This window comes from Leiobunum rupestre, chromosome 4 (assembly GCF_980474605.1).
Source record: "Leiobunum rupestre chromosome 4, qqLeiRupe1.1.hap1, whole genome shotgun sequence".
Lineage (NCBI taxonomy): Eukaryota > Metazoa > Arthropoda > Arachnida > Opiliones > Sclerosomatidae > Leiobunum > Leiobunum rupestre.
Genome location: NC_143387.1, coordinates 5,439,760 through 5,467,502, shown reverse-complemented (window position 1 = coordinate 5,467,502; position 27,743 = coordinate 5,439,760). Strand labels below are relative to the sequence as shown.

General features: G+C 33.0%; 2 protein-coding genes across 4 annotated transcripts; one reads left to right on the top strand and one right to left on the bottom strand.

Annotated features, from left to right (window-relative positions):
- On the top strand, positions 1–1,005 carry LOC149945933 (uncharacterized). The gene is made up of 2 exons (XM_090170662.1): positions 1–454; positions 539–1,005. The coding sequence occupies exons 1-2, from the start codon at positions 1–3 to the stop codon at positions 1,003–1,005; spliced, it is 921 nt and encodes a 306-aa protein (XP_090026788.1).
- Positions 1,006–1,922: 917 nt separating this feature from the next.
- Positions 1,923–27,743, bottom strand: LOC149945932 (golgin subfamily A member 1-like). Of its 3 annotated transcripts, XM_090172051.1 has the most exons (16): positions 27,473–27,743; positions 27,293–27,402; positions 25,278–25,411; positions 24,127–24,208; positions 23,052–23,302; positions 21,927–22,133; positions 19,350–19,445; positions 16,981–17,109; positions 15,534–15,629; positions 14,058–14,369; positions 10,492–10,587; positions 10,337–10,426; positions 5,434–5,697; positions 4,300–4,410; positions 3,200–3,514; positions 1,923–2,423 (listed from the first exon to the last, which is right to left on the bottom strand). In XM_090172051.1, exons 2-16 carry the CDS (start codon positions 27,390–27,392, stop codon positions 2,244–2,246), a joined length of 2,463 nt encoding a protein of 820 aa, XP_090028177.1. In that variant the 5' UTR covers positions 27,393–27,402; positions 27,473–27,743; the 3' UTR covers positions 1,923–2,243. The 3 variants fall into 3 exon arrangements, with proteins under 3 accessions (XP_090028177.1, XP_090028176.1, XP_090028178.1); XM_090172050.1 differs by having other exon boundaries at positions 27,293–27,743; XM_090172052.1 differs by lacking the exon at positions 19,350–19,445 and having other exon boundaries at positions 27,293–27,743.

Here is a 27,743-nt window from a genome sequence, read left to right as displayed (position 1 = left end):
ATGTTTGATTCTGAAAACATCAGTTTAGCTATTATAAACCTAACGCAAAGTGGTTTATTAATTGGAAATTGTGTTGCACAAACATATGATGGGGCTAGTGTAATGAGCGGACACGGATCAGGTCTTATAATTAGAATAGAAGGGGCAGTTGGTGGTAACTGTCCGTATGTCCACTGCTACGCTCATCAGTTAAATCTCGTTTTGGTTAATTGCTGCTCTAATATATTGGCAGTGAGGGAATTGCTTGGTTTAATTCAAGCAATCTACAATTTCCAAAGCAATTCGTTTATTAGAAGCCAATGTTTTGAGGAATCCCAGAAAGAGTTGGGCTATGACGTTGTCCTTAAAATGCCTCAAAGTTGCGATACAAGATGGAGTAAAAAGAAAGGAATTCATTATTTAAGATATAGGTTCAAACCTGTTGTTTTAGCATTAGAAAATTTGGTTGAGAAAGGTAAACCTGAGGAAGCAGCTGAATGTCGAGGATATATTTCTTAATTACAGAATTTTAACAACTTAATTTTGATTGTTGAATTAGAGAAAGTTTTAGGTGTTACAAATTCGCTGTCGGAATACTTACAAAGTTTGAAAGTTGTTTATACGGAAGCCGTTGTCATTTGCTCAGCTACTGTAATGACCTTAGAGGAAATTAGGAGCTCTGAACGCTGCGACTCAATTTGGGAAGAAGCTTCGAAGTTGGCGGAGTCCGTTAATATTACGGTACTAGATCGCAACAGTGAACTTTTAGCTTTAAGAAAACGAATAATAATCCCCAACAAAAGGCTAAAACATAGTATAATCACATGCATGATGGGAAGTAGAGAATCGGAAGCAAATACCATAAACAATCAGTTGAGATCCACCTATTACCAATTAATTGATAAATTTCTATCGGAAATGAAAACTCGGCTACTGGAAAACAGTGGGTTATTGAAGAATGTAATGACTTCTGATCCCGAGTCAGAAAACATTTTTAACGAAAATGACGTCTTAGCCCATTGCTAAACATACAGCCGGTTTAACATTGACCTAGATTCCTTAAAGGGTCATATTAAAATATCTAGAAATTTGATTAAATCTAAAAATTTAAACAGCGTAACAGAGTGCTTTAATTATTTGATGACGATGGACAATGGATTTCCGGACCTAGCCAAGTACTATAAAGTGGTTTTGCGCATTCCTGTGGCCAATACCATTTCAGAAAAGAGTTTCAGTTCCCTTAAAAGAATTGAAACTTGTCTACGCTCAACAATGGAAGAATCTAGACTTTCTAGTCTGGCCACATAGTCGATTAATCGTGTTATATCGAATTATTTGAAAGCTAACCCAATGTTAGTGGTTGATGAATTTGGAAAACGGTCAAATCGAAGAGTGTCCTTCTTCGTTTAGATTTAAAACTTCTATTACAGTTCTCTGGATGTTAACAGATTTTTTTATTTATAAAGTATAATTATTTTAAACGACTGGTCATAAAACTCCCGAACTCAAAAAAAATAATCTAATTTAAATTAAAAATATATAGGGGGGCCTCAATATCAACTAGTGCCTACCCGGAAAAAAATCCTGGCAGCGCTACTGAGGTCCAGCAGCCTAAGAGCTTCTTGCGTTGGGTGCTATATAAACTGAAAAGGCTGATTCACCTACAAAAACCAATATAGCAAATGGTCGTACTGTTACAAGACAAGGAAAAAATCAACGACTTTGGTGTAGACATTACCACATATTTTTGTGGGTAGCTAAAACTATAGTACAATTAATTTAAAAGGTTGATGTAATTCGTTACTTAAATCAACTTTCAGATATTAATACCCAAATTTAGTATTTACGCATACTATTTTGAAATAGTTAAATTATTGTTAATGTAGCATTGTACGAAATAAAACGAAGTTTTTTGGAAGAATAGTTTTTATTGTGTAGTGATTTATAAAATAGCTGGGCTAATAAAACAATGTCAATAATAAAATTTACCATTATACAACCAATAATTACACTATACCTACATTAACAAGGTACACTTGTTTAATTAAATATAAATGTTTGTTATTTTGTATGTCTAATAAAATTAAGTTAAACTGGTACTCTTTCTTTATTCCCTATGAAAACTTAATCACATTAGCTCTGCATATAGTTTAATGGTCCACTGTAAATGCCGTGTGTAACAAGTAGGTTTTGTAAAATTGCAATAGATATATTAAATAATTTATAACTTCTCAACAAGTACCAATCTCATCTCAAAACCGTAATCACCTTGGTGAAGAAAGTAGTAATGGTGCTTTGGCTGGTTTGGTTCGATAATAACGACTACCAGGTTGAGGTTTAGAACCGAACCAAGACATCTTCCATTCCAAAATGTCTTTGATAAATTTTTCCTCTTCTTGAGTTAGATGTAATAATACCGCTATAGCACGCACCAAATGTTGAGCCTTTGAAAGTGAAAAAGAATAAGTTCAATGTTTAAGAGCTACCCGTTATAGTATTAATAAAAGGTTTCCATTCGAAATGGTGTTATATTCCTATTAAATATCATTATAAAAAAATAATACTAATATGTAACTTTCATTAAATGCTTAAATTTAACTGAATAACAGCTGTTTTGTATGTCGTAAATTCAGAGAACACAACTCACAGGGAAAGGTGGCTCAACAATATAAACCCAACTTCATTTTGACTTAAAAAAATTCCTAGCACTTCGCAGGCACGCGTTACGTGCTTAGTCACACAATGACAGCGACTATCTGTGACCAAATATGTACCTTGTTGGAAGTGCCTGCATACACTAAAACAACACTTACTCGACTTTTTGTAAATGGCAGAGATGGGTTAATCTGACTCTCTCCACCAGGTTTTCTCACACCTACATTGCTTTAAAGGCCTGTGTATCAGAAATTTCTATATTTCTGGCATTTTAGTTGGCCCATTCTAAGCACTAGGTTCTCTTCCAGAAAAGGCAAGGACACATTTCATTAATTAAATGCCTAACTTGAATAAGTTCATAAAACTACATGTAAACCTCTTATTATGTCTTGTAAATTTGAAGCAATAAAACAGTTGTAGTGTCATTAAAATGTATGCCCCTTTGTCAGGACGCATAATAAGGTAGGAAATGTTCAAACAGCTACCAGTAATTATCTTAATTAACTGACACACTTCTCTAACATAATTATAGACTTATGGTTGGGCTAATAGAAAGGGTTCTTACTTCATACTCAGGACTGGTCATAAACTTGAAAACAACGTGCCGTAAGTAACTGAAATTTACATCATCGTAAGGAGTTCCATCTTTAAGAACTGAACCAGAACCTTCTAAGCCATTTGGACTGACGTTTCCATGATTCCTTTTAGGATCTGGTGTTAGTAAATTAGTAGTAGATATAATTGCAGGCATGGCACTGTAGTTTCCAACAAAGTTGGTACTTTCAAATGAAATTTCTCTGTTACTATCAGACTGAATTTTTAGTTCTCTTTGAAGAGTCTTCTTCATGTCACCAAGTCTCTGTTGTTGCAGTCTGATAGTCTTAAAAGAAAAAATTCAGTTTTAGTACTGGTACTTCAATGTTACCAATATTGTAGAGAAATAAAGAAATCTAATGGTTTCCTCAAACAGGAAAAATACAGATGTCAATTACAATAATTTACTGAAACCCAAAATTAGCTAACACACTGAAAAGTCAGTTTTATTAGTTCCCTGCATGCAGCGAAATACCAAGGATTTGTAGCACGCCCAAGGAAAAATATAGAACAGCACCTAATTTTGGATTGCAAGTTATTTAATAAAGCAATTTCCACACATTTTGTGTGACACCTGGTGCGATTAACAACCCCTAATAATAATAATAATTAGCTAGGCTAATACCCAAGGCACTACCATAGGCATAAATTATTGAGGTTACCAGTAATAGTTAGTTTAGGGAGCTGTTGGCTCCCGAGACATGAAGGGCTTGCCGTCACCCTTCTAGGCATTGTAACCTGGCCACCTGTTTAAAGGATTTAAATGTCGCTTGACAACTTGGGCCTAAGGTGGCCTTGGGTATCGCCTAACTGATCTTAACCTATCAAACGCCTATCGGTACGCCTCTGGCTCAAGAATTAAGATTCTAAAGGTTTTCTTGCATTAAAGCACAACTTTTGGGTGGGTTTTAATAGAAAGTACAATTTCAAATTAAGTGGGTTCTTTTCATAATAAGGCAACTCTGATGAAAGATTTTTAAAAAACATGCAGGAAAAGAATGTATTTATGATAAATTCTACATTTTTACATTCAACATTATTAACTAGTACCAGATTATTATAAAGTTTTACTTTGTTTCTATCTGCTAGTTGTTCTTGTAACTCAACAATTGTTGTATTTTGCTCCTCATTTAAACCATTTTGGGTTTGTCTTTCAGTTTCTTCTTTCTCAAGATTGGCTACCTAATAAAATCAACATACATTACATATTGCAAAAAATTAAGTAAATCGAATTTTTAGTACAATTAACATCTTTGTAATGACATAATAAACCCCTTTCAGGAAATGTGTTTCTTGTAGATAAGTCAGGACTATAAAATCTATCAAAATTGAGATATCTTGGATCATGAATCTATTTAACCCATGAATATTCAACTGCAATACCCTAGGTAACCTCCAGCAACGCGTGGGGCAGAAAAAATTTAGAGTGATGTAGTGGAAGAACTCCACTGTTATTTATAAGCAGTCAAAGTGTTAGTTCCTAAAATGGTGCGTTATGGTTAGGTTTCCTTTTTTCAGTATTTGTCATTAATCTATTTGATGAAATCAGTGATGGGAACCTCTCCTCTCATTGCGAGTGAAATTGAGTGGCAAAATGTTTTTAAATTAACGCGAAACAAAAGAGCAAAAAAAGAGCGCCGATTATTAGGCTAGCGAGTGCAAGCGGTGAGAAAGCTGAGCTGCTCTTTGACGAAAATGCCCAACATAGGATGAAATAGATTTAATATTATTATTAGAATAGGTATTATTATTATTATTATTATTATAATAAAATTATAAAAGAGCATTTTTTTTTAAATAATAATAATATTGCACATGTTGACTCAGGTTTCCTTCCAAAGGATCACCAAGGCTTAATTTTTCAGAGATATTTGTTTAAATTGTTAAAAACCTCGCATGCACTCGTTAGAATAGCTTTCAAAAGATCGGAGTTACATTCCTTCATTTTGTATTTTTATTCTAGGTTAAATTCTGGGTTGTATAGATCCATGCTTGGATTTAAAGTTATAAGATATTTTAGGAAACCATAATTTCAAAGAATTAAAGTACCTCCCAAAAATAGTTATAAAAAATCTTAAATTTTGTGTGCTTCACAACAAAAGAAAACACCTCGGCCAGATAATTTACAGCATCAGGATTGACAATTTTTTTCAGTATTTAAACATTTCACAAAAGATATTTACTATTAGAAATAACCCACAATACCTTCTCATTTAACTCTGTAATTTCAGCTTTTAGTACTGAGACTTGTCTTTCTAAATCTTCTTTTTCACGCTCTTTTAGCGAAGATTCTTCTTCAGTTTCTCTTCGAATAAGTTCGATTTGCTGAGAAAGTTCTGCATTTCTCATCATGAGCTTGTCAAGCTCTGCCTTCAAACATTCATTTTTACTTTGCTCTTTCTGGAGTAATGACTGTGAATCCTGAAGCTTCAGAGCATACTCGCTGCATTCATTTTCAAGTTTTGATATCTATAATAAATTTATTTTGGTTATCATTAGTAATTTAACCCAACAAAGAATGATCCATGTAAAAATATTAATTGGTTTTTGCTTTTCTTCTACAAGATGTATCAGAAGTATAGAAGATATCCCTTATATGAAAGAATGCAACATCCATAAATTACGAATGTAATTCATTTGAAATACAAATGCCTTTGCAAGATCCCATTTATTTATAAAAAATTTATTTGGAATAAAAAATAAGTTATTAGAAAATAACCTTATTACAAGGTTTTCAGTTATTGCAAAATAAATTTTTTAGTTAATGGCAAATGGTTTTATATAGTTAAGCTGCATTTACAGTTCTAAGGTACAATTTAATTTTAACCAATGTTTGAAATTAAATAAAAAAAAACTGGGGTACTTTTCCAACCCTGCCTTTTTATGGTGACTTAACTATTACACAGAAAAATATCAATATAATAAGAGACCGATGATTCCTTCATTCGTCAATGCATTCTGAAACGACGTTAATGCGATTTAAAATTCTTCACGTCCTCCATTTGGGCCTTATATATTTTGGTCTTTGATAGAATCGTTTTAATGTGTATCTGAAACTACGATATTGATTCTTGGACATTATCATATCTCTGATTTTCAATTAACCCATTCGTTAATGGACCTCTGGTCAAAGTGCGCGAATGAGCACATCTCTTAATAATAATAACTCATTATTTATTTTACCAAAAAATCTCAAACATTTATGAAAATACAATTTACTGAGATAGCGCCCTCCCGCCTAAAATTGGGGGCGATATTACATATTTTACTCTACTCGGTCAAAGATAGCCGTGTTGAAAACTCAACCAAGGGGTCTTGGAAAAGTACAGATTTATTAGCCTCCAGTATAATTTTCGTGGTTCACTGAAACTAACATTACTCCGCTGGCCCTGTAACCGAAACCCCAGTCGCTACAAGAGTATAGTTTAAATATTCTCCTGTCTTTGGCTTAACTATCCACATTTCCCTAGGTTGCTTATTGGTTTCGGTAGAACTGGTAGTTTTAGAATAAAACTATGAAGTGTTATACTCATTGATTTTGGAATGATGAAAGCTATAGTGCAAAATTCATGAAAGCCTTGCTTCGTTTTTGTACGGGCAGCTTCAGAGGAGCGCCTTATCTCATTTGGAATTAGCCTGTTAATTATTTCACTACATGTTGCACAATTGTTACCATGACGAAAAACGCGTTTTGAAAAGAGGAAGATGTTCTCTGCCAGTTTGAATTCTTCGCCATGGGAGTTTGGTTTGTTAGAGAATCAATTTGATTTTTTTATTGGAAACTACAAATTGAGCTCTTAGACCAGGTTGGGTGGCTTACAGGGCCGTCACCAGCCCAAAAAATTAGGTAGGGCCATAGTAGGGCACATTTTGAGGTCTACAGTAACCGAGCTCGTTTCGCTCGCTCAGCAGCTACACAGAGTAAAGACGACTTTTATAAGTATGCACAATAACTGAATTCATACGTCGTGTATTTCCTCTTTAAAAAAACGCAAATTAGCAATGACACTTTAAATTACAATATTTTAATTTTCCTATATGTACAATAATTATACAATCAGTTTTCAAGATAGATCAATCGTTTTAATAGTTTAATTATAAACCAACGACTACCGGGCTACCTTTCACGAGCTACACTTACTCCGATCCCTGGAACTAGGCTATGCCTGAATTTCTCTAATTCTCCGGTAGAAGTCGGAGATCTGCCGATATATTACTAAGCATGCCTGGGCGGATATACGGGCCTAATTCTCGGATCGTATTTTATGTCGGGATCGTATTATAGACGTACGATCCCACCTTCCGATCGTATATCGTACCGACCGCCTAAATATCGTACAAATACGATCCAGATTGTACATCTGGCAACTCTGGAAGAGGGAATGTTGGTTATATGCGTCAGTGTTCAGCGATATCAAGATACACGATATTTAGATACGGATCTAGCTAGGTTTTTAGGTACTTTTTTAGGTACAAGATACTATTGTGGGTAAAAGATACTAACTTTTTCAGGCGAACACAGATATATAAAAATCTCTTACACATACCTTTTTTTCCGTATCTGTTTGCAAAGAATGTATCTTATGTATCTGAATTATTGCCCTTTGGTATCTATCTTTTTTTGAGGGGCTATATCTGCGACGTTATCTGTATCTTTCTTGTTTTGGTAGTTTTATTTTAATACATCAATAAAAATATATACCAGGTACAAAGAGTGAAAACGAACGTAATTATGTTTTTAGTTTAAATAAGCATTATCTGGGTTTCTATCAGGCATCTCTTCGGGGGGAATGTCTACCTCCCGGGCGTTAAGAGCTTGCCAATGGACATCACACACACGTTTGTCTGGAAACGTTTCTGAGAGAAACACTGAGCATTATTAACGTTTGTAGCGCAAGAGTCAGCCTTTTTCGTGAAGTGGGTACTGTAGGCTCTCGGCCCCCCAAAAATCACTTTTCAAGCGGTCCCCAGTCGAACTAAAGGGTAATTTTGGTCAAGGCCCCGTGAGATAACGCTCAACAGCCCACCAGCCCAATCCACCCCTGGTCAGACTTTAATAGAAACACCTACTCTTAACATGACGGACATCGTCGTTTGCCGTCATGAATGTAATTTAATTAGTATTTCGCATAAATGTGTCGGTACTATTAATACGGAAAGTTCAGTGTTTCTCCATCTTTCCGCTACTATCTCATCATAAAGGAAGACGACGAAGCAGTCGAGGATTTGACATAGGGGAAGTAAGGTCGGCGCTAGGGCATGGTGACAAAGGCGACCGCCTAGAGCCCCGCACTCAGCGGCACTTATTGGGGGCCAGCATAAATCCGTCAAGGGGGGTGGCCGAAGTCTGAACCCGGAACACCCCTGGTCTACGCCACTTGCCCGCGACATGTTTTGGGATCCCGCACTTAGCGGGTGTTTTAGGTTCCCCCCGTACTTAGCGGCACTTATTGGTGTGCCCCCTCTTTTTTCCTTCAATTGCGTTGAGCGAAGGGCCTGAGGGGCGAAGTTGGACTTCACTTCACCCAAATTCTCACCCACTGGCTTTCTGAATCTACCTATCGGTCGATTTAACGTCTTGAATTAGCTTTGTTGATATTCGGTCTTTGCCTGCTCTTCTTTGCCTGTTCTGTTAAATTTCGTGTCGCTACTCAACCTGCTCACAGTACATAGGAATCGTTTTGAATACCTAAACTTTACCTATTATCTAGATACAAATATTTTTACCTTTAGATAAAATCATTTTTTTCTGGGAACTATATTTCAAGTTAATAGGTGTTCGAGGAAATATCCAATACGCGAATATAACTCTTGAATACGTATAATAAGATAAACAGTATAGCACGTTACGATAATTATAGCTGAACTAGATAAAAGTATCTTTCCACTAACAATCTGTTAGTAGTTCATGTTTGCTTTATCATAAATTAACTAGTTCCTCTTGATATTAACTGAACTGAACTGAATTGTTTTGAACTAAACCGCTAGGCAACACTGCCCTGTTTTTTTTAACTCTCCAACTCTCACTCCGCTAATAGCCATGATGTTAATAAGGTGTTTAACTTTTCCTTGATCTTTTAATTAATAATAATAAATAGTTTATAGTTTTATTAATGCCTTTGTGTTTTATTGCTGACTTCAATTAATAAGCCAATACAATCAACAGATACGCTAGATACTTTAACCTTAGGTACAAATATCTTTTACCTAGTATCTTTTTTCTTTTACCTAGATACCAAATTGCTGAACACTGATGCTTCATCAAAATTCGAAATTTTCTCCAGCGCACCGCGAAGTGAGGCGTTTAGAACGTATGTCTACGAGCGAGTAAGTCAAAGAGAGAAAATTGCGCCAGGCAATAGACCAAATATAGGCTAACGTTTCTTGTATTGTAGTCTACTACACTATAGTCGGACTAGCTCTCAGTACAGCTTACCCGGGTAAGATTCGTTATAAACTTGAAAATAGCTACATGGAGCCTTGTAGGAAAACGAAAATTTTAGGTAGGGCCAAGGGCTTTAATTTGTTTTTCTCGCGAATTTATAGGTAGGGCCAAACCAATTCTAGGCAGGGCCGGGCCCTACCGGCCTCCCCCCTGGTCACAGCCCTGGTGGCTTAGTCACTTCTACTCTCTACTTGGAAGCTCGATATTTTCTGGTTTCATACAACTAAACAAAATTAAGAGTTTAAAATTTAATTTGGAGTATTTATATGGTAAAATAAATTGAACGCCTGTTTTTTCTATGAATAACCCTAGACATTTTTCTTAACACAGCAAGAATGTATTTATTTATATTTAGGAATAATGATTATGTTGCGACAATCGCAGGGCACGTTTAACGCCTTTCCCTCATCTCACGCGGGGGGAAAGACAAAACGTCACTGGCGTTTGATTTCCATCGCGTTAGGTGACGTAAATTTTAAACAGCCAATGAAATACCGAGACTATTAGTTTTATTTTAAGCGGAGGAGCGTACTGGGGGGACCAACGGGTGGATTGAGAGAAAGGCTAAAAACCATCTCGACATAGACATTCTCCCTAGGTATAAATAAATACATTCTTGAACACAGTTTAACACATAAATGGAAAGGTAAATAAGTAAATAACCTTTTTCTGGGCTTCTTCGAATTTAGCAGCTACAGTTGACAATGTTTCAGTTGTGGCTACTTTTTCAGCCTCCTCCTTAGTAAAGTCGCTCTAGAAATTGAAAACTTAGAGCGTTTGCCAACATGTCAGTTTGAAATGTAACTATAATTACCAACTTTCAATTTTTTTATTTCATCTTCTAAGTCTGTAAGTTTTTGCTCCGTTTCTATTTCTTTCTGGACATTTTCAGTTTGCGAGGACACCAGCTCACTCTAAACAAATTGTATCATTAGTATTTCATATGGTTAGTGATTAATTGTTCATTATATGACCATATTTAGAGTTTTCTGACCTTTTTAAGGCCAAAACTAAACAATATTAACTTTAACATTTTACATTTTAGTTTTATAACATGTTGATAAATTTACTTCTAATTTAATAGAGGTTATGATATAAATAAAAAATTATGGCAATGATTACCAACTTCATTTTTATCGGTGCATTAAGATAAATGTAAATTACCCGACTCGTGAGATTAATTTTTGATAATGTGGTGTATAGAATGAAAACACTCAATAAAGTGCATGGTTAATTTAATCAAACTTGGTTACGTTATTATACATTATTTACAAGTGAACATTACTAAGCGCATACTACAAAAGCATCTGAGGAAGTCATGTGAGGGGGAGGGTCAGGTTGCCAGATCTACAGCGCTGACAGATCATTTCATAGAAAACCCAACTACCTGTACATTACACACACTATATACATACACTAGTATGTCTCATCCTTAAGCGATATATCTATAAGGTAACGCTCTTTTAATCTATTATTATTAAGGTAAAGTTAACCCAACAATTTTCAAATTACCCGACTCGTGAAATTAATTTTCAAATTACCCGACTCGTGAAATTAATTTTCAAATTACCCGACTCGTGAAATTAATTTTCAAATTACCCGACTCGTGAAATTAATTTTCAAATTACCCGACTCGTGAAATTAATTTTCAAATTACCCGACTCGTGAAATTAATTTTCAAATTACCCGACTCGTGAAATTAATTTTCAAATTACCCGACTCGTGAAATTAATTTTCAAATTACCCGACTCGTGAAATTAATTTTCAAATTACCCGACTCGTGAAATTAATTTTCAAATTACCCGACTCGTGAAATTAATTTTCAAATTACCCGACTCGTGAAATTAATTTTCAAATTACCCGACTCGTGAAATTAATTTTCAAATTACCCGACTCGTGAAATTAATTTTCAAATTACCCGACTCGTGAAATTAATTTTCAAATTACCCGACTCGTGAAATTAATTTTCAAATTACCCGACTCGTGAAATTAATTTTCAAATTACCCGACTCGTGAAATTAATTTTCAAATTACCCGACTCGTGAAATTAATTTTCAAATTACCCGACTCGTGAAATTAATTTTCAAATTACCCGACTCGTGAAATTAATTTTCAAATTACCCGACTCGTGAAATAAATTTTCAAATTACCCGACTCGTGAAATTAATTTTCAAATTACCCGACTCGTGAAATTAATTTTCAAATTACCCGACTCGTGAAATTAATTTTCAAATTACCCGACTCGTGAAATTAATTTTCAAATTACCCGACTCGTGAAATTAATTTTCAAATTACCCGACTCGTGAAATTAATTTTCAAATTACCCGACTCGTGAAATTAATTTTCAAATTACCCGACTCGTGAAATTAATTTTCAAATTACCCGACTCGTGAAATTAATTTTCAAATTACCCGACTCGTGAAATTAATTTTCAAATTACCCGACTCGTGAAATTAATTTTCAAATTACCCGACTCGTGAAATTAATTTTCAAATTACCCGACTCGTGAAATTAATTTTCAAATTACCCGACTCGTGAAATTAATTTTCAAATTACCCGACTCGTGAAATTAATTTTCAAATTACCCGACTCGTGAAATTAATTTTCAAATTACCCGACTCGTGAAATTAATTTTCAAATTACCCGACTCGTGAAATTAATTTTCAAATTACCCGACTCGTGAAATTAATTTTCAAATTACCCGACTCGTGAAATTAATTTTCAAATTACCCGACTCGTGAAATTAATTTTCAAATTACCCGACTCGTGAAATTAATTTTCAAATTACCCGACTCGTGAAATTAATTTTCAAATTACCCGACTCGTGAAATTAATTTTCAAATTACCCGACTCGTGAAATTAATTTTCAAATTACCCGACTCGTGAAATTAATTTTCAAATTACCCGACTCGTGAAATTAATTTTCAAATTACCCGACTCGTGAAATTAATTTTCAAATTACCCGACTCGTGAAATTAATTTTCAAATTACCCGACTCGTGAAATTAATTTTCAAATTACCCGACTCGTGAAATTAATTTTCAAATTACCCGACTCGTGAAATTAATTTTCAAATTACCCGACTCGTGAAATTAATTTTCAAATTACCCGACTCGTGAAATTAATTTTCAAATTACCCGACTCGTGAAATTAATTTTCAAATTACCCGACTCGTGAAATTAATTTTCAAATTACCCGACTCGTGAAATAAATTTTCAAATTACCCGACTCGTGAAATAAATTTTCAAATTACCCGACTCGTGAAATAAATTTTCAAATTACCCGACTCGTGAAATAAATTTTCAAATTACCCGACTCGTGAAATAAATTTTCAAATTACCCGACTCGTGAAATAAATTTTCAAATTACCCGACTCGTGAAATAAATTTTCAAATTACCCGACTCGTGAAAAAAATTTTCAAATTACCCGACTCGTGAAATAAATTTTCAAATTACCCGACTCGTGAAATAAATTTTCAAATTACCCGACTCGTGAAATAAATTTTCAAATTACCCGACTCGTGAAATAAATTTTCAAATTACCCGACTCGTGAGATTAATTTTCAATTACCCGACTCATTAGAATGATTTTCAAATTACAAGACTCGTGAGATTAATTTTCAATTACCCGACTCATTAGAATGATTTTCAAATTACCCGACTCGTTTGTTCTATTTTCAAATTAACCGACTAGTAGTTTAATGCCCAGGGTTGACATAACGCCAAAATGCACCATAATGGGAGCGCCCCCTGATTCAACAACACCATAGACCAGACCAGACCACAGTAGTGAGTATTGTTATTGAAGGTTTTTCTGAATTGCTATATTCAGTGTGTTTTGCTAATAGTAAAATTAGTTCCTTACATTTTGAGTGTACAACTAAGTTTTCAAATACGATTAAAAGAATCAAATGTCGAATATTAAATTCCAAAAAGCGCCGAATCGATTTTTAAAACTTATTTGAAAAAAAAAAGGTAATATTTTTAAAAACCATTACTTATTAAACACTATTAGCTAACTTGCCGAGAAATATTATATAAAAATAAAGGAAAAACAACGATAGTTAAAAGTGCACAAGAAGAAATTTTTATTATTAAAAATTAGTAACACAAGATTTTTAACCGAATATAATTGGTTTTTTTACAGCTTTGCAACTTTGAACATTTTTAAATATCCCTAGCCTTTGAATTTAAACAACATATCTTTTAATATAAAGGTCATGTTTTAGCTAATGGCAAATCTGAAATCTGGAAATTTGACAAGGGATTTTGAGATTAAAAAAAAATGGCCTATGTGATACTTTGTTGAGTATTAGACACTAGGCGTGTTACGCAAATATAATACTTATAGCTATAATTATAAAATCATTGGCCAAAGGACTTACCACTCTGTTTTGAAGTTCACTAATTTCTTTGGAGGTAGATTTTTTAAGTTCTGTTAAATAAGCTTCCGTTTGGGCTGCCTTACTGCCAAGTTCACATTCTCTACTTGAAAGTCTTTCTTTCAACTCTTCAATGGCTTCATCTTTATCCTTCTCAATTTTTTTTAATTTTTCTTGTGTTTTTGCAAGTTGCTCCTCTAACCTAAAGTTGTCATTCTTTAGTGCCCCAATATGGTTTTGAGCTTCCTCAAGCTGCTTCTCAAATTGACCAGAATCTTCACTGTCTTCAGCCATCTTCTTGTTTAAGTGGAAAATCTGAAATTATATATTTTTAATACTAAAAATGATAAATAATGATAAAAACATCTTTATTGAGGATATAAATATTAGCCGAAGCTAGTTTACATACTGGTCTTCTAAGTTAAATTAAAACCATTTAAATAAATAAACTCTTCATTACTACATATCACATATTATTTAAAGACCTAACATTATACGATAATTTAAACAATTTTAAATCAGAAAATGGTAGTCTTAAGGTCAGCCTGGAGTGCATTCCCAAGAATCGAACCACAATATGCAATACTCATTTAACGGGTAACGGTTGTTTGATGTTTGAGTATGAATAATGGAACACCAACGTTTGTAGCTCTGGCCGCTCTTGACTTTGTATAGAGTTAATAAATTTTAATTTAGTATTATAATTAAGAGGACACCCAATAGCAGAAAGTATTCAGGGGAGTTTAGATCTTTTGAATTGTTACTGTGAAATGAGGGAGGGTGTGTTATTACAGTAGAATCTTCACAACATGCAATTTGTGAATAACTTCTAAATAGAAATATAAAACACCCAACAAAACCCAGACCTTGATAAATAAGTGTAAGGGTCATTCCGTGACAGATGTGCACCGTACCTCCCCTTAGAATTTGTTGTAATATTGTCTAAGCTAGAGGTTATTTTATGCAAAAAAATCCAATTTCAAAATACTTAAACACCAATTTTGTAAAACATTGGCTAGTTGATGTTTTACCGTTTCTAAAACTTTTCAAAAACCAAAAAAATAACTCCCGACCTTTTCAAATAAAATAACCCCTCAGATGAAATTACAGTAAGAGTAAGAAGGTAGGCTTGACGCGGTGCTCTCATCTGTCATGGAATGAACCCTAATACGAGAGCCACAACCTTGATCGCTTCTAGTAAAAAAGATTTGCCTCAGTTTTCCAACTGAAAATAAAGAGCTAAGAACTTTACAAATTATATGTTTCAGTTTGTTAGACTACAATTACATGCTATATTGATTACAATAATTCGTGACACCAACCAACATACAAGTTGCTATGTTGCCCTTACTACGATTTCCATGTAAGTTTTCGGGGAATGTATTTTGAAACGAATGGGGTGTAGCTACTTTTCATACATAAAATCCTAAGAAATACATGAAAAAGTGTGGAGCTGAGCATTACATAAAAAATAACCACCTGGTTTTCTAGACTGTGAATCTTTTCGCTCCATGTTGTTTTGACTTCTCCTAAATGCTGCCTTGATTCTTCTAATTTCTTCTCCAAAGCCTTCCTCTATTATAAAGGGAAAATTTAAATTTAAAAAGTAAAAAAAATTGCATTTGTTGTGAGAAAGATTTGCAACCACTATAATAAAATGGTTAGAATTGTGGGATGAAAAGGGAACTAAGAGTCAGTCTTAAAACGTTTATGACAGTAAATGTCTATTTCCATTACACTACTTGGATATCCCCTACGGTGTGAAGTGAACTACGGCGGCCTCATTGAATTTTATAAAAATTTTGCTTGCGCCTGATAGACCTTGTCATGTAGATTCCGATTTTTTTTTTATTTTGGCCGCAAAACATTATTTAATTTTTTATTTAATTTAAAAAATTTCACATTTTTGGGCATTTTCACGTGTTTCGTTGTACTTATTTCCGTCGTGTGTTCGCCGACACCACAGTTTCGGTATCCTAATAATTTCCACATGCTTTTTTTAGTATGGAGTTGGGGAGGCGCCAATACGGGGAATTTTAAAGTGCGTCAGGCACCAATATGGTGAATTTAGTTACGTCTTTTAGGTGTTTTGGATGTAATAATCTTCGTCGGGTTGTCACCTACACCGCGGATATGTCGCCACCGTCATGTTCAGAACCAGGAGTAAACATCAAGGGAAACATGTGTTTTTGACATTTTTGAAAGCTGCGGCTTCGGTGTATTCACCCAACCCTTGAAACTCTTGTACCTTTTCCTGTATATTAAATGCTTCAAACCTGTTCTCATTTTTGTTACTATTTAAGTTGATAAGATTTCACTAATTACGATGCCACTAGGTACGATTATAGAAGGCCGTTAAGTTTGGTTTTAAGGTCTTAGATGTCGTCTTCAGTGGTTGAATTTAAGTGGTTTACGTTAATCAAAGAATTAAGTAGGGCATTGTCATCGGCGATACATGTATTTTGACTTGTATGAATATCAGCTGTGTAGATATTAAAAAGAAGTGGTCCTAGTACGCTACCCTGTGGAATTCCACGGGTGATTGGTAGAGCTGGTAATATATGCCCATTAAGAGCTACACTTTGACTTCTATTCGTTAGATAAGACTTGAACCATCCATTTGTATTGTTTGTAACATGGAAAGTAGGGTTGACCGTGTCAAATGCCTTTGACGAATACTCTCCCCCCACCCCCAGGACAGTTTATTTCCTTTTTATGATAAAGATGAGAGAAATTTGAAAATTATTTTATCTTTACTTTAATACAACGTTTCTGAAAGATTAAAAGTTTTGAACCCTTTCCATTGTTTTAAAATATTTAGTAAAATCAAAAAAAGTCAAATCTGTATAGACTACAATTTTTATATTATAATTTAACAAAGGATAAGATTATTGGTCATTCATATTCCAGTATAAAAAAGTCTTACCTCTGTTAGCAAAGCTTCAAACTTTTCATCACCACCAAGGTCTGACTCTGATAAACGTTTTTCCAAAACTTCAACCCTTTCCTGCAAATGGCATATTTCGTTGTCCTTTTCATCAAGCAGACTGCTATTCTAAAGATACATTAAAAATAGTAAGTATAAAATAGTTCAAATTAAATTAATCAGTAACAGCAAAAATAAATATCACAATAAAATAATTTATGATAGCTATACAATTTTGGTATTAATAAACATAAATATTACAAGTTTTTAAATTGGAACACTTATTCAAACAATTATATTTGAATTTTTAAAGTGGAGCAACAAGAGTATCATTTTTATTTGGCAATATGCTAACCACAAAAGAAATTAAGCAAATAATATTTATTAACTTTTGGAGAAACTTTAATTTTTCTTGCATGAATAGGTCAAACGCTCGGTGGCACAGGGCGGTTGAAACTTCATGGAAAGAGGGAAAAGTAAAGTAATTTATTTTAAATCTCTATTCGCAATTATTGGGGCATTTGGGGAGCCCAGTATGCCTAGGCACCTTCATTTCCTCCCGCCCTATTTCCCCCCTGGAGTTTCCACCCTCCCTGTGCCACTAAAGTTAGGAGCCCCTTTAATTAAAATTTTTAAATGTTTAAAAACCGAAACCCAAAGTTTGTAAACAAAAGGCAGGTTGCTAATGCTAGAAAAACATAACATTTTAAACCCTATATAGTTGTTTATAGCAGATATTTTTCTGGTTTAAAAATTAGCCAAAAAATCCCATAAACTTATAAAGCAGGGTATTTAAAATATAATATTAGAGCATCGAATTAAGAACAATATTTGTGGGTATTATTTAACAACCTGCTTAATGTGTGCAAGGACTAGGTACATTTCAATAACTGAAACCCAATTGCTGAAACAATTTTTAAACACCAACAAACAGATGTTCTTAACACACAAATTGTTTTGTTGATATACATGTTCTAAGAATGGAGCAGTATTTTTGGTAAAAATTAAGGCAAATACCATATTTTAAGATTTATAAGGTCACACAACCCATGCAAGCTGGTAAAAGTTTATATATGCTTGTAGGAAAAGTGAGGTGTATTTCCAAAAAAAAAGCTTAAGCAATGGAGTCACTGAATAAATGCCAAATATTAAAAAAAGTTAGCAAGCTGTTAAATCCACATAGAATTCACAACAAATCAGTAAAATATCAAAAATGTTTTGTGCAAAATTGAATAAACATCATAACAAAATGCATTGTTTATAAAATTAGAATATTTTCAATTATCAAAATCCATAACAAAAAATGCCCCAGATATTTTTTGAAAAAACCTAAAAATTATATAATTGAAAATTGGTGACAAAATTGTAGTATTTTATCCTTTCTTTGGTTTTAAATTTTAGATTTAATTTAAATTAATAACACTGACTCCTATGTAAACCAGTATCTAACTGATAGGAATATCCTGAAATAAAGCTTTTTATTATTATTATTATTATCGTGATATTTAGTAGATGCAAAAAAGACGAAATGTATATGACATACATGATCTGATCTGAATAGTGTTTCTTTACAGGTTCTAACCAACCCAATTTTAAGCAGCAGATAATTTCACAAAACAAACTACATTTCAGAACAATCTGAAGTTTCTCCGCTTTTTATACTGATTGCTCCTACTTTCTATGATGAGTAAAAATTTAACACCAAATGCCTAAAATGCAGAAATTTTAATAAGCCGTTATTGTGATATAAAGCAAAATGTGTAAAAATTTTCCACCCAAGAAGGCTAATAACTGCTTTTCAAAAGAACAAAATGACCAGCAAAATTTTCAAAAAATTTCATTACAGGTTAATGCACCTCAAAAACAAACAAAGCAATAAAATTAAACACAATCCTGAGGAAATTGAAAAGAAAAACATGAAAATTGGAAACATGATTTCGAAATTTTTTTATAACCTGGCTCAAAGGGACTTTCAAGGGAGAGCTGTGGGGGGTTGAGGTCCATTTAAAATACGTCATTCGGTCGCCGTTTGTCAAATTTACAAATTTACACTCTGATGACATTACAGTGACGATTTTCTGTATCGACTTCCGACTCCTCACACGTCCCCCTTGAAAGTATTTCAAAAGGTTAAGTTTTTCGGAAAAAATCCCGTAATAAGACTATTTTTAGGACATTGACACTATAGTTTAATCAATCTACCAACAAGCGCTATTGGAAATAAATTTCAAGGATTTAACAAAAAACGTCAATCCACTATCAAGCGTTATTGCAAATAAAGTGCAGGAAGTTAAAAATTAATGAGTCAGTATTGCAATTGTCAATGCAATTAATTAAGCAAAGAAATACAATCCATATGTCATGACTACCTTACTCTTGTAGACTTCATGAGTGTGTTTCAGGGCATCGAGTTCATCAGTTAGGTCTCCCAATGTCTTCTCCATGTGTGACGATCGAGATGCACTCTGATCACATCACAACAGGCAGCAAAATTGGAGAATAATATGCATAATTGGACACAAAGCAATAAACAAGTACAAAGCAGAAACGACGTAGCAAATGATTTTAAAAAAATTAGTTAAAATAAACTGGAAATACCACAAAACCTCTTACTGAAATCTTATTTGTAAATTTTAAAAATTACAAATACTTCTCGCTAGGCTGAAAATAATTACGAAGCTATTAAAATTAGAGTGTAATTTTTCTGATAGAACAAATGCTTCTGTTTTCTCTAGCTCTACAAGCTGGAAACTATATGCGTTCCTCAAAGCAGACTTGGGGTATATTTTTCTAATTTTAGATGGAAGACGATAGCAGTTCCGTAATCCTAAACAAATTGGGTCATTTACTGAGGGCTGATTTATATAGAACATATAACAGCCCTACAAATGGGAGTGCAAGAGGATTGGTACCTTAAGTTAAACTTTAAAATGGAATGATAAAGCTTTGCATTATTTTGGTGATAAATTTATTTTATTTTGTAATAGACCCATGATGAAAGTTGGGGGGCCTAAAATTAACATTTTTACCTGGCAACTCAGCATTTGGACGGAAAATCCGTTTCCTTACTTCCGCCTGTATATTTCAATGGCGGTCACGTGGTTCAAAACGTCACAAACAGGATGTTCTGTCCAGAGGTCTCATTTAAGCCTCATCTGCGGCCCCTCTTTTTTTATGGGTCTATTGCTTTTTTATTAACTAAAATTTTGAATTTATACAAATTAACCTAATTTAATTAAAATCTACATTTGTAATATGACAAGTTTTGAAAACATACCTCACTTGCCCAAAAATTATTACGGAATTATCAATTTCTTGCCAAATTTTTAGTCCATATAACAATCAGAAAAAACATTTGAGACACCTAAATTCCTTAAGTGCCTCAAGGATTTGGTTTATATAAGTAGAATTCGTATGGTGCGAGAATTATATTCGGGAATGGTTAACAACGTAAAGTTATGTATGAGTTTGGGGTCAACGCTAGTTTTCTGTTTCAACTTATTTTAAATATACCAATACCATGAATAATTGTTGTTGATTTTTTAGTTTTAACTTCATTTTAAATCATTTGATGACTTACCCTTACCCAAAATTAATTGGTCTAGGAACTTGGTTTTAAGTTTGTATTTGGGACAAATACCAACTAAATACTAACTAAAACCATACATAAAAACAACTTATTACCAACTAAAACCATACTGCCAACTTAATATCCACTTATTACCCCTTTAACTAGTTTATTGAAAAATGCTGACAACTTAAAACCAACTTAATACCAACTAAAATGTGTATACCAACTAAATACAAACTAAAAGCCAACTTATTTTTTGGTAAGGGTATTCTCCTGCCAAATTGATGAATAATTTCCCAAAATCAGTAATGTAATCTAACAAAGAGACTTCCCTGTTACTCGAAAGGAGCACCACCGTATTTCTATAATACAGTATACATCCCCAACGTAATTTTAACATTTTCTCAGAGAAGTCTTCCAAAGCAGTTTTCCCTACCTCCCAACTTTAATTTCAAGATGTTATTTTTATATTAACTATCTGCTTTCTTTATTTAAAGCTAAAACTTTAATAAATCTGTATAAAATTAATTAGTATCATATTATGTATTATAAGTTAGAAAGTATTCTTTAAGGCAATAAATCAACTAGCCATAACTGATATAAGTACATATCAATTAATAGCATTGCTTAGGGACGTCAGTTTGCGCCATTAATATAAGCGTAAAATAATTGGATATCTTTTAGAATGAATCCCCAGTTTCATCCCATCGGCAATGGAAAGCTAGACCATCTATCCTCTTTCTATAACTTTATTAGGTTATTACAAAACCTAATCATGAGAGCAAGGGGATTTTAATGCTTAAAACCAATTTTTAAAATTCTGTCTTGTTGTTTACTCTGCTAGAGAGGAAGCTTCCCTATGTTAAACTATATTCATTAATCTATGCAATCATATTATTCCTTTCATTATTAGGACCCCCACAAATGATTAAATGATTAAAGAACATGTAGCTTTGGCAAACCAATTTTTTATAATGGTCATTAGAACATGCCATTACAAAGATACCACCATTTGGGCCGCAGTACACAATTACGCCTGTATTGAAACCTTTGGAGCCTGACAACAAAGATTCTAACCTCTTAATTAAAAATAGAATAGCTACAAAAACTATATTGGTACATTTTTCCTAAAAAAACATTAGATCCTGTGTTGTAAACTTAATCTTATCATCAATAATTTTACCATTGCCATGATATTTAATGCAAAAATTGCATCAGCAAAATTTGTACTTCAACACAGCTGGTAAAATTTTGAAAAATTGCGAAAGGTATTCAAATTTTAAGTCTCATTTTTATATTAGCACTAAAGAATATATGAAATCATTCTAAATTTTTACTAAGACTAAAAACTTTCAATAAAATAAACTTAAATTACTTTTAATGTTTCCTGCTTCAACCTGTCTACTTCTGCTTCTAAATGTCGCTTTTCCAATTGAAGTGATTTCACTGAAGAAATGTCATCTTTGGACTTCTGAAATTCAGATTCCAATTCTCGGACTTTCTGATTTGCTATTAGAAGTTCATTCGAATAGCGTTTTACTTCTTCTTGTTTTTGACTAAGATCTTGCTGACTTTTCAACAGCTTAAAATAAAATTAAAAATGCAAATACTAAAACCCGAAGATATATTTAGATTTTAAAATAAATTGGCGTCCAATCTAACTTTAGAACTCTGCGAGGAAGATCTCCCCTATAAAACATGCCTGTACTATGAGAATAATCTGAGAGTTAGAATAGGCTTCCTTTGCCATTCCAAGTGTATACGTATAGTTTCCCGCTCAAACGCATCAAATCATCAAATTCCCAAAATGTCAGGTAAAATATCATAAAATATTTTTTAAACATTTTATACACACTGAAAAACAATTTTTTTTATAAAAACCTGATCATTGGCCGCGCTCAGCAATGCTCAACAGACTCACCGTTGACTGTACATTGAGTTCAGCTTCGTACTGCACAGTTTTTGGCGTTTCTGGTTTTGACGTCACGTTGCCTGTCCATTGAGCAACAAAGTATATTGCTCAATGGTCACGTAACATTGCAGCACGGAAGAAGGCTAGTTGCAACCGCCGTGATAGACGACATTTTACAAAATTAACAAGCATAAAAAGGATTCAAAGTAAGAAATGGTTTCAACGAAAATAGCTTTTCAGATAATTTATTGAGCATTATATTACTGAATGCAGCTATTGATTGATTTACATAAGTAATTAATGCTTAATGAAGATATTATTAAGTCACTTAATAATTAATGGTACACATTGAAATTCAATGGGGAAGAGTAACCAATGTGAAGCAAATTTTTGTAAGATCAGCTTTATTTAATTTTAAAATTTTTAGAATCACCAGCATTGATATCTAGAAGTCTTAGTCTATATATCATATATATTAATATATAAACTATAAATTCCCTTTTATACATGGGATGAAGATGAAGAGTTTACACACTGTGTAACGCAGCTGAAGCAACAATGTAATTTAAAAAAAGTTAAGGCACTTACTAAATGTTTAACTTTGGCCATTTCTTGGCTCTGGAAACCATCTAACTCTTCAGTTGATTCCTGCTGAGCAGCTAATCTTTCCGATTTAAGCATAGCTTCTCCCAGTTTAGTTTCTAAGTCTGCTTTCTCCGTTGTTAGGCTCTCGATTTGAGACAATAGGTCCCTTTCCTTCCTACTTTTCTTCTCATTAGATTCAGTTTCCAATAAATGACGATTGCGTTTCTGCTCAACAAGAAGTTGTTGCGTAAGCTCTGAAATTTCAACAAAATTCAATAAATATTTGTAAAATACAAATCATGGAAGTTTGAGAACCCAATATTTTTTTTTCTTCTTATTCATAAAACCATTGCAGTCAAATCCAAAGCAGAGCTCCGACAGCAGAATTTTGATTCAGTTTTGTAAGATTTAAGAGCTTTAATTTCACAAAAGGGGGTGAAATTAATAAGTGTAGTAAGGACATATTATTTGCTTCCAGATCATGAATAAATGGAAATTAATGGAATGAAACAGATTCAAAGGGCTCAATAGCAACCATGCTCCACATTGAAAAGGGATATTAGGGGCCTGTAAGGTTATCATTTCAATTACCATTTTAACTCAGATATTTACAATTGTTACTAGTAAAAGAAGAATAACGAGTATGCATGTTAGTGCCAAAAAAGAAGGAGCAGAGTTGGGAGTTCGGCTCTATTGGCAACTAAAATATATCACTATCAAGAAAGTTCTCTTTCAGGATGGGAATAAATTATAAGAGTTTGTTCATTAGCAATGTTATTTTAGAGAGAAATTAATTTATAAATCAAGTTTGAAAGGGAATACGTTTTTGAATCGACATTATATATGAACTCAAAGATATAAAAGGCTAGTTTTAATACAACTTTACTATCCAGATAAAAAAGTAAATTTAAACATTATCCTATTTAAAACAATGATATTGAAGAATATTTAATATGATAAATGCAAAACTAATATTAAAAGCAAAATATAATACAAACGTTCAGCAATCATGAGAAAGCCTTTCATATTACTAGCAGCTATTTAGAAACTGAATTGGGTTTTTAACACGCATTCTCACCTTTAACAGTGTTTTCTAAGACAGATATCTTCTCACTTTTTGCCTTGAGTTTAGTGGTCAAAATATCTCCATTAGAAGGATTCTTAAAACAAAATAGAAATATTAATGATACCTTAATTCTAAATCAGAATAAAAAGCAATTTAATTAGATAAAAAATGCCCTATCACTCAAAGTATGCCTTTATGTAATTGTTTCCCTTGAAACGAACAATTAGTGGAACGTAAACAAAAACTTATAATATTCTTCGAGTTATTGAAAAAGGTTAACCAAATCTCGTGACCAGGAGCTAAGCTAAAGTTTTTCAAAAAAATGTGCAAGAAATTCTGCTCATTTAAAAAATTTGGTTCCCTAGTTTAATTTTTCCGCCTCTTAAGTTGATTACGCTATTTTCTTCATGAAGTTATGTAACTTACATCATATCCAAAGAGTAAGGTTTTATTAACTCATGTATAAGTATTTGATATTACATTTTGGTAACCTCAATTTCATCAACGAAGAGGGAAATAATACAAAAATACAACAGTGGCTCAGATTTCAATTGGGAGATTAACGGGGCTCCAAAGTTCGCTGGCAAAATGTGTGTAAAGTCATTAAAGTGCAAAATTTACGGTTAACTCTATCCGCCTCTGCCAAGGCCGAGTGATGGGTTGGGGGGAAGGAAAAGCATGCTCAATTTTCTTTTTTTTTGCCACCGAACTTTGAAGACCCTTTAAGTAAAATTACACATGTACTAGTTCTTAAAGACTCAAGAATTTTAATGGTGCAACAATTTTCCGACAGAGTAATTATTTTTTATCCACACATTTTTCATTCAATTTGAAGGTTTTGGTACAGAACAAAATGCGTCATGGGTGGCTCTCCCCTAATTTTCATTTTGCTCTTTAGTAAAACAATAAATTACTTCTCAATTTTGCTAAATATTAATAATGATCCACTATTTGGAAACTTCACTAGTACACCAATAAAACTGATTCAGCAATTCACTAGGAAGATATTAATACACAGAGCTTGGACATGCGCAAGCTAAACTGAAATATTGGATGGATCGCATGTTTCCAACCTGCGCATACCGAGATGCTCAAACCTTTGGGCTGCGTAAAAATCACAGACATAAAATATTGACTTTTCACCTGAAATTTCAATTGTTTACCTTTAATCTTTCATTACTAATATCTTCACTATTAAGGGTAACGTCTTTAGCTTGACTAGTTGGAAGAACCGGAAGATAATCAGTTGCGGAATCATTTTGTGAAGAATCTAGTTTAGTTGGACTGCTTTCCGAACCTATAAGAAAAAATGGAAACTGCAAATCATCACTACTTTCAAAATGTAATATAACATTCAATTCACTTTTTTGATGAAAAATTTAAAGAGATTAGAACCAAAATTAAACAATTGTAATTTAAAGTTTATTTTTCATCACGCCCCACACGATAAATTTACAGGATTTAATTCCCATTGCCGCTACACAAAAAATTTATTTGGTTTGAGATTTGGTAGGAGCATAAAATAGAAAACATAAAAAGCGCAACTTTTTTGACATGTGATAGCAGTTTATTTCTTGGAACTGTCAATGATTCTTTCTTATAATTGTTAAGGAGTGCAATTCACTTATTTCAAATTATTACTTATTAACTTTAGAACATATTACAATAGACTAATTGACTCTTGCAAAATATTTCACCGCTACTAAGTCGTTTCCGCTAGTCCCCTGTAATTGAGTAGACCAAAAGCAGGTTTTTTTTTAAATCATCCCAATTATTGCGACTTAACCAAGTCCTGACCCAAACTTTCTGAAGAATCAACTTCAATATTAGACTAACTTCCATTCATTAATTTAACATTCAGCTCTTAAGGTTTATGTAACCAAAAGTTCACTTAAATCCAATAATACAATAAATCGAAGATCTCAGCTTACAAGTTTTCTTCAACGACAGTGTTGTTACACATAACTTATTTCTTAATCTCTTTTTCATTTGCACACAAACACTGCCAATCTTCACTTTTACCACACTAATTAATAACCGTTTTTAATGATGAATCAACTAATTTATTAAGAACTAAAAAATTACCCCATGAAATAAAAAAAACCCAGGACCCAGTCCTGATACACGTTAATTCAACTCAACTGTTATACATTCTGACTGACTGACCCTCTTTTTAGGGTGTTCTAATATTTTTTTATTAAGGAAGATAGCTCGGAAAATAAAGCTAGGATTCCAACTTTTTTACATTGTTGGTTTTTGGGGTTTCTATATAAATTTCTGCTATATAATTACCGCTGCATTTGTGAATATCAAATTTCTTACGTTCTTCAGATTATAGAATTAACGGCAATAGTTTACTGGGTTTAATTGATCCAAAATTTGTTAAGAATTTAATAAAACCATGTAAACCATTTTCTATCCCGAAATTTAGAATCGATCAATATCAATATTTTACAAAAGGGTTGCTAAAAATCAATATTTTACAAAAGGGTTGCTAGAAATCGGCAGGAGCTTGAGTTAAGATAATATTAACATAAACATTTATTGCTGTGGGCAAATAATAGAAAAGAATAGCCAATCTAAGCAATTTCTGTGTTGCAAATAACAATTCCATTATTTATTAAGGGGAACTACATAACAAAATAAAAGTATTTTCTCTCATTTAATGGTATTTTGTTTAAAATGATTTGAAATTGTAATATTTCAATAGCTTAAAATAATTGAAATAACTATCTCAGGCAGCCAAAACAAATCCAATGGTGGAGATAAATGGCACCTCATTTGTTTTGTGAATTTCTCAACTTGGTAAAACACTCACAAATAATTACACATAAGATGGTGGCATGCATTTGTGCAACTGCAATGCGTAACTGGATATTTTGCGAGCTACAACTGGCAAAATTCTTATTAGATAAGATTAATTTCAATTAAGTATCAAGGAATAATTTTATCTTGACTACTTTTAGTGGATGCTATTCATAACTATAGCAATTTTTTATTAATAACAATAGAGTAGTGTCAGTGCTACATAACGCAACGTCACCCATGCTTTTTCCTGTATAGAAAAAATACGCGCCTAAAATGGTGGCCATGGCCAAAGCTACGGGGTGATACTACTCTATAATAATGAAATCCATAAGGTGTAAAAAGATTGGATTAAATAAAACAAAATACCGACCAGAGAGGTTAATAGAAGAATTAGATGACCCAAGTGGAAGGCCAGGTGTGATATCAACATTAGTTTCATCTTCCAGCTTTTTCTTCAGTTTCTTGAACATTTTCAGTGGTCTTTAACAATTTATTTAACTTCAAAAGTTATTTATAAAAAAATCTCATAGTACATTACTGCCACACATACTTTGACAGATTGAAGAAGCACTAAGCCTTGGTTTAAAGAAATTCCCACTTTATGATCTATTTTCACAAACTTCATTGGGCATCTCTATTCTCTAAAGCTCAAAACTGCTAGAAAATATTTGAATATATCAAACAATCTCAGATTTTTTACATTATTTTAAAATTGTAAATTTTATTCTCGGATAACTTGACTTCTTTCCGAATAATGATTTATCATAACAGCAGACAGCCGACCTGATTTTATTTTAAACTACTTAGCGAGTCGAAATAGA

Excerpts from the sequence above, each read along its gene's own strand:
- LOC149945933 (XM_090170662.1), top strand. The coding sequence starts at position 1 with ATGTTTGATTCTGAAAACATCAGTTTAGCTATTATAAACCTAACGCAA. Across the intron at positions 455-538 it reads AGAAAATTTGGTTGAGAAAG|AGAAAGTTTTAGGTGTTACA; the intron begins GTAAACCTGAGG and ends TTGTTGAATTAG.
- LOC149945932 (XM_090172050.1), bottom strand. The coding sequence starts at position 27,392 with ATGTTCAAGAAACTGAAGAAAAAGCTGGAAGATGAAACTAATGTTGAT. Across the intron at positions 25,412-27,292 it reads TTCTTCTATTAACCTCTCTG|GTTCGGAAAGCAGTCCAACT; the intron begins GTCGGTATTTTG and ends TTTTTCTTATAG. Across the intron at positions 14,370-15,533 it reads TTCACAGTCTAGAAAACCAG|ATTTTCCACTTAAACAAGAA; the intron begins GTGGTTATTTTT and ends ATATAATTTCAG.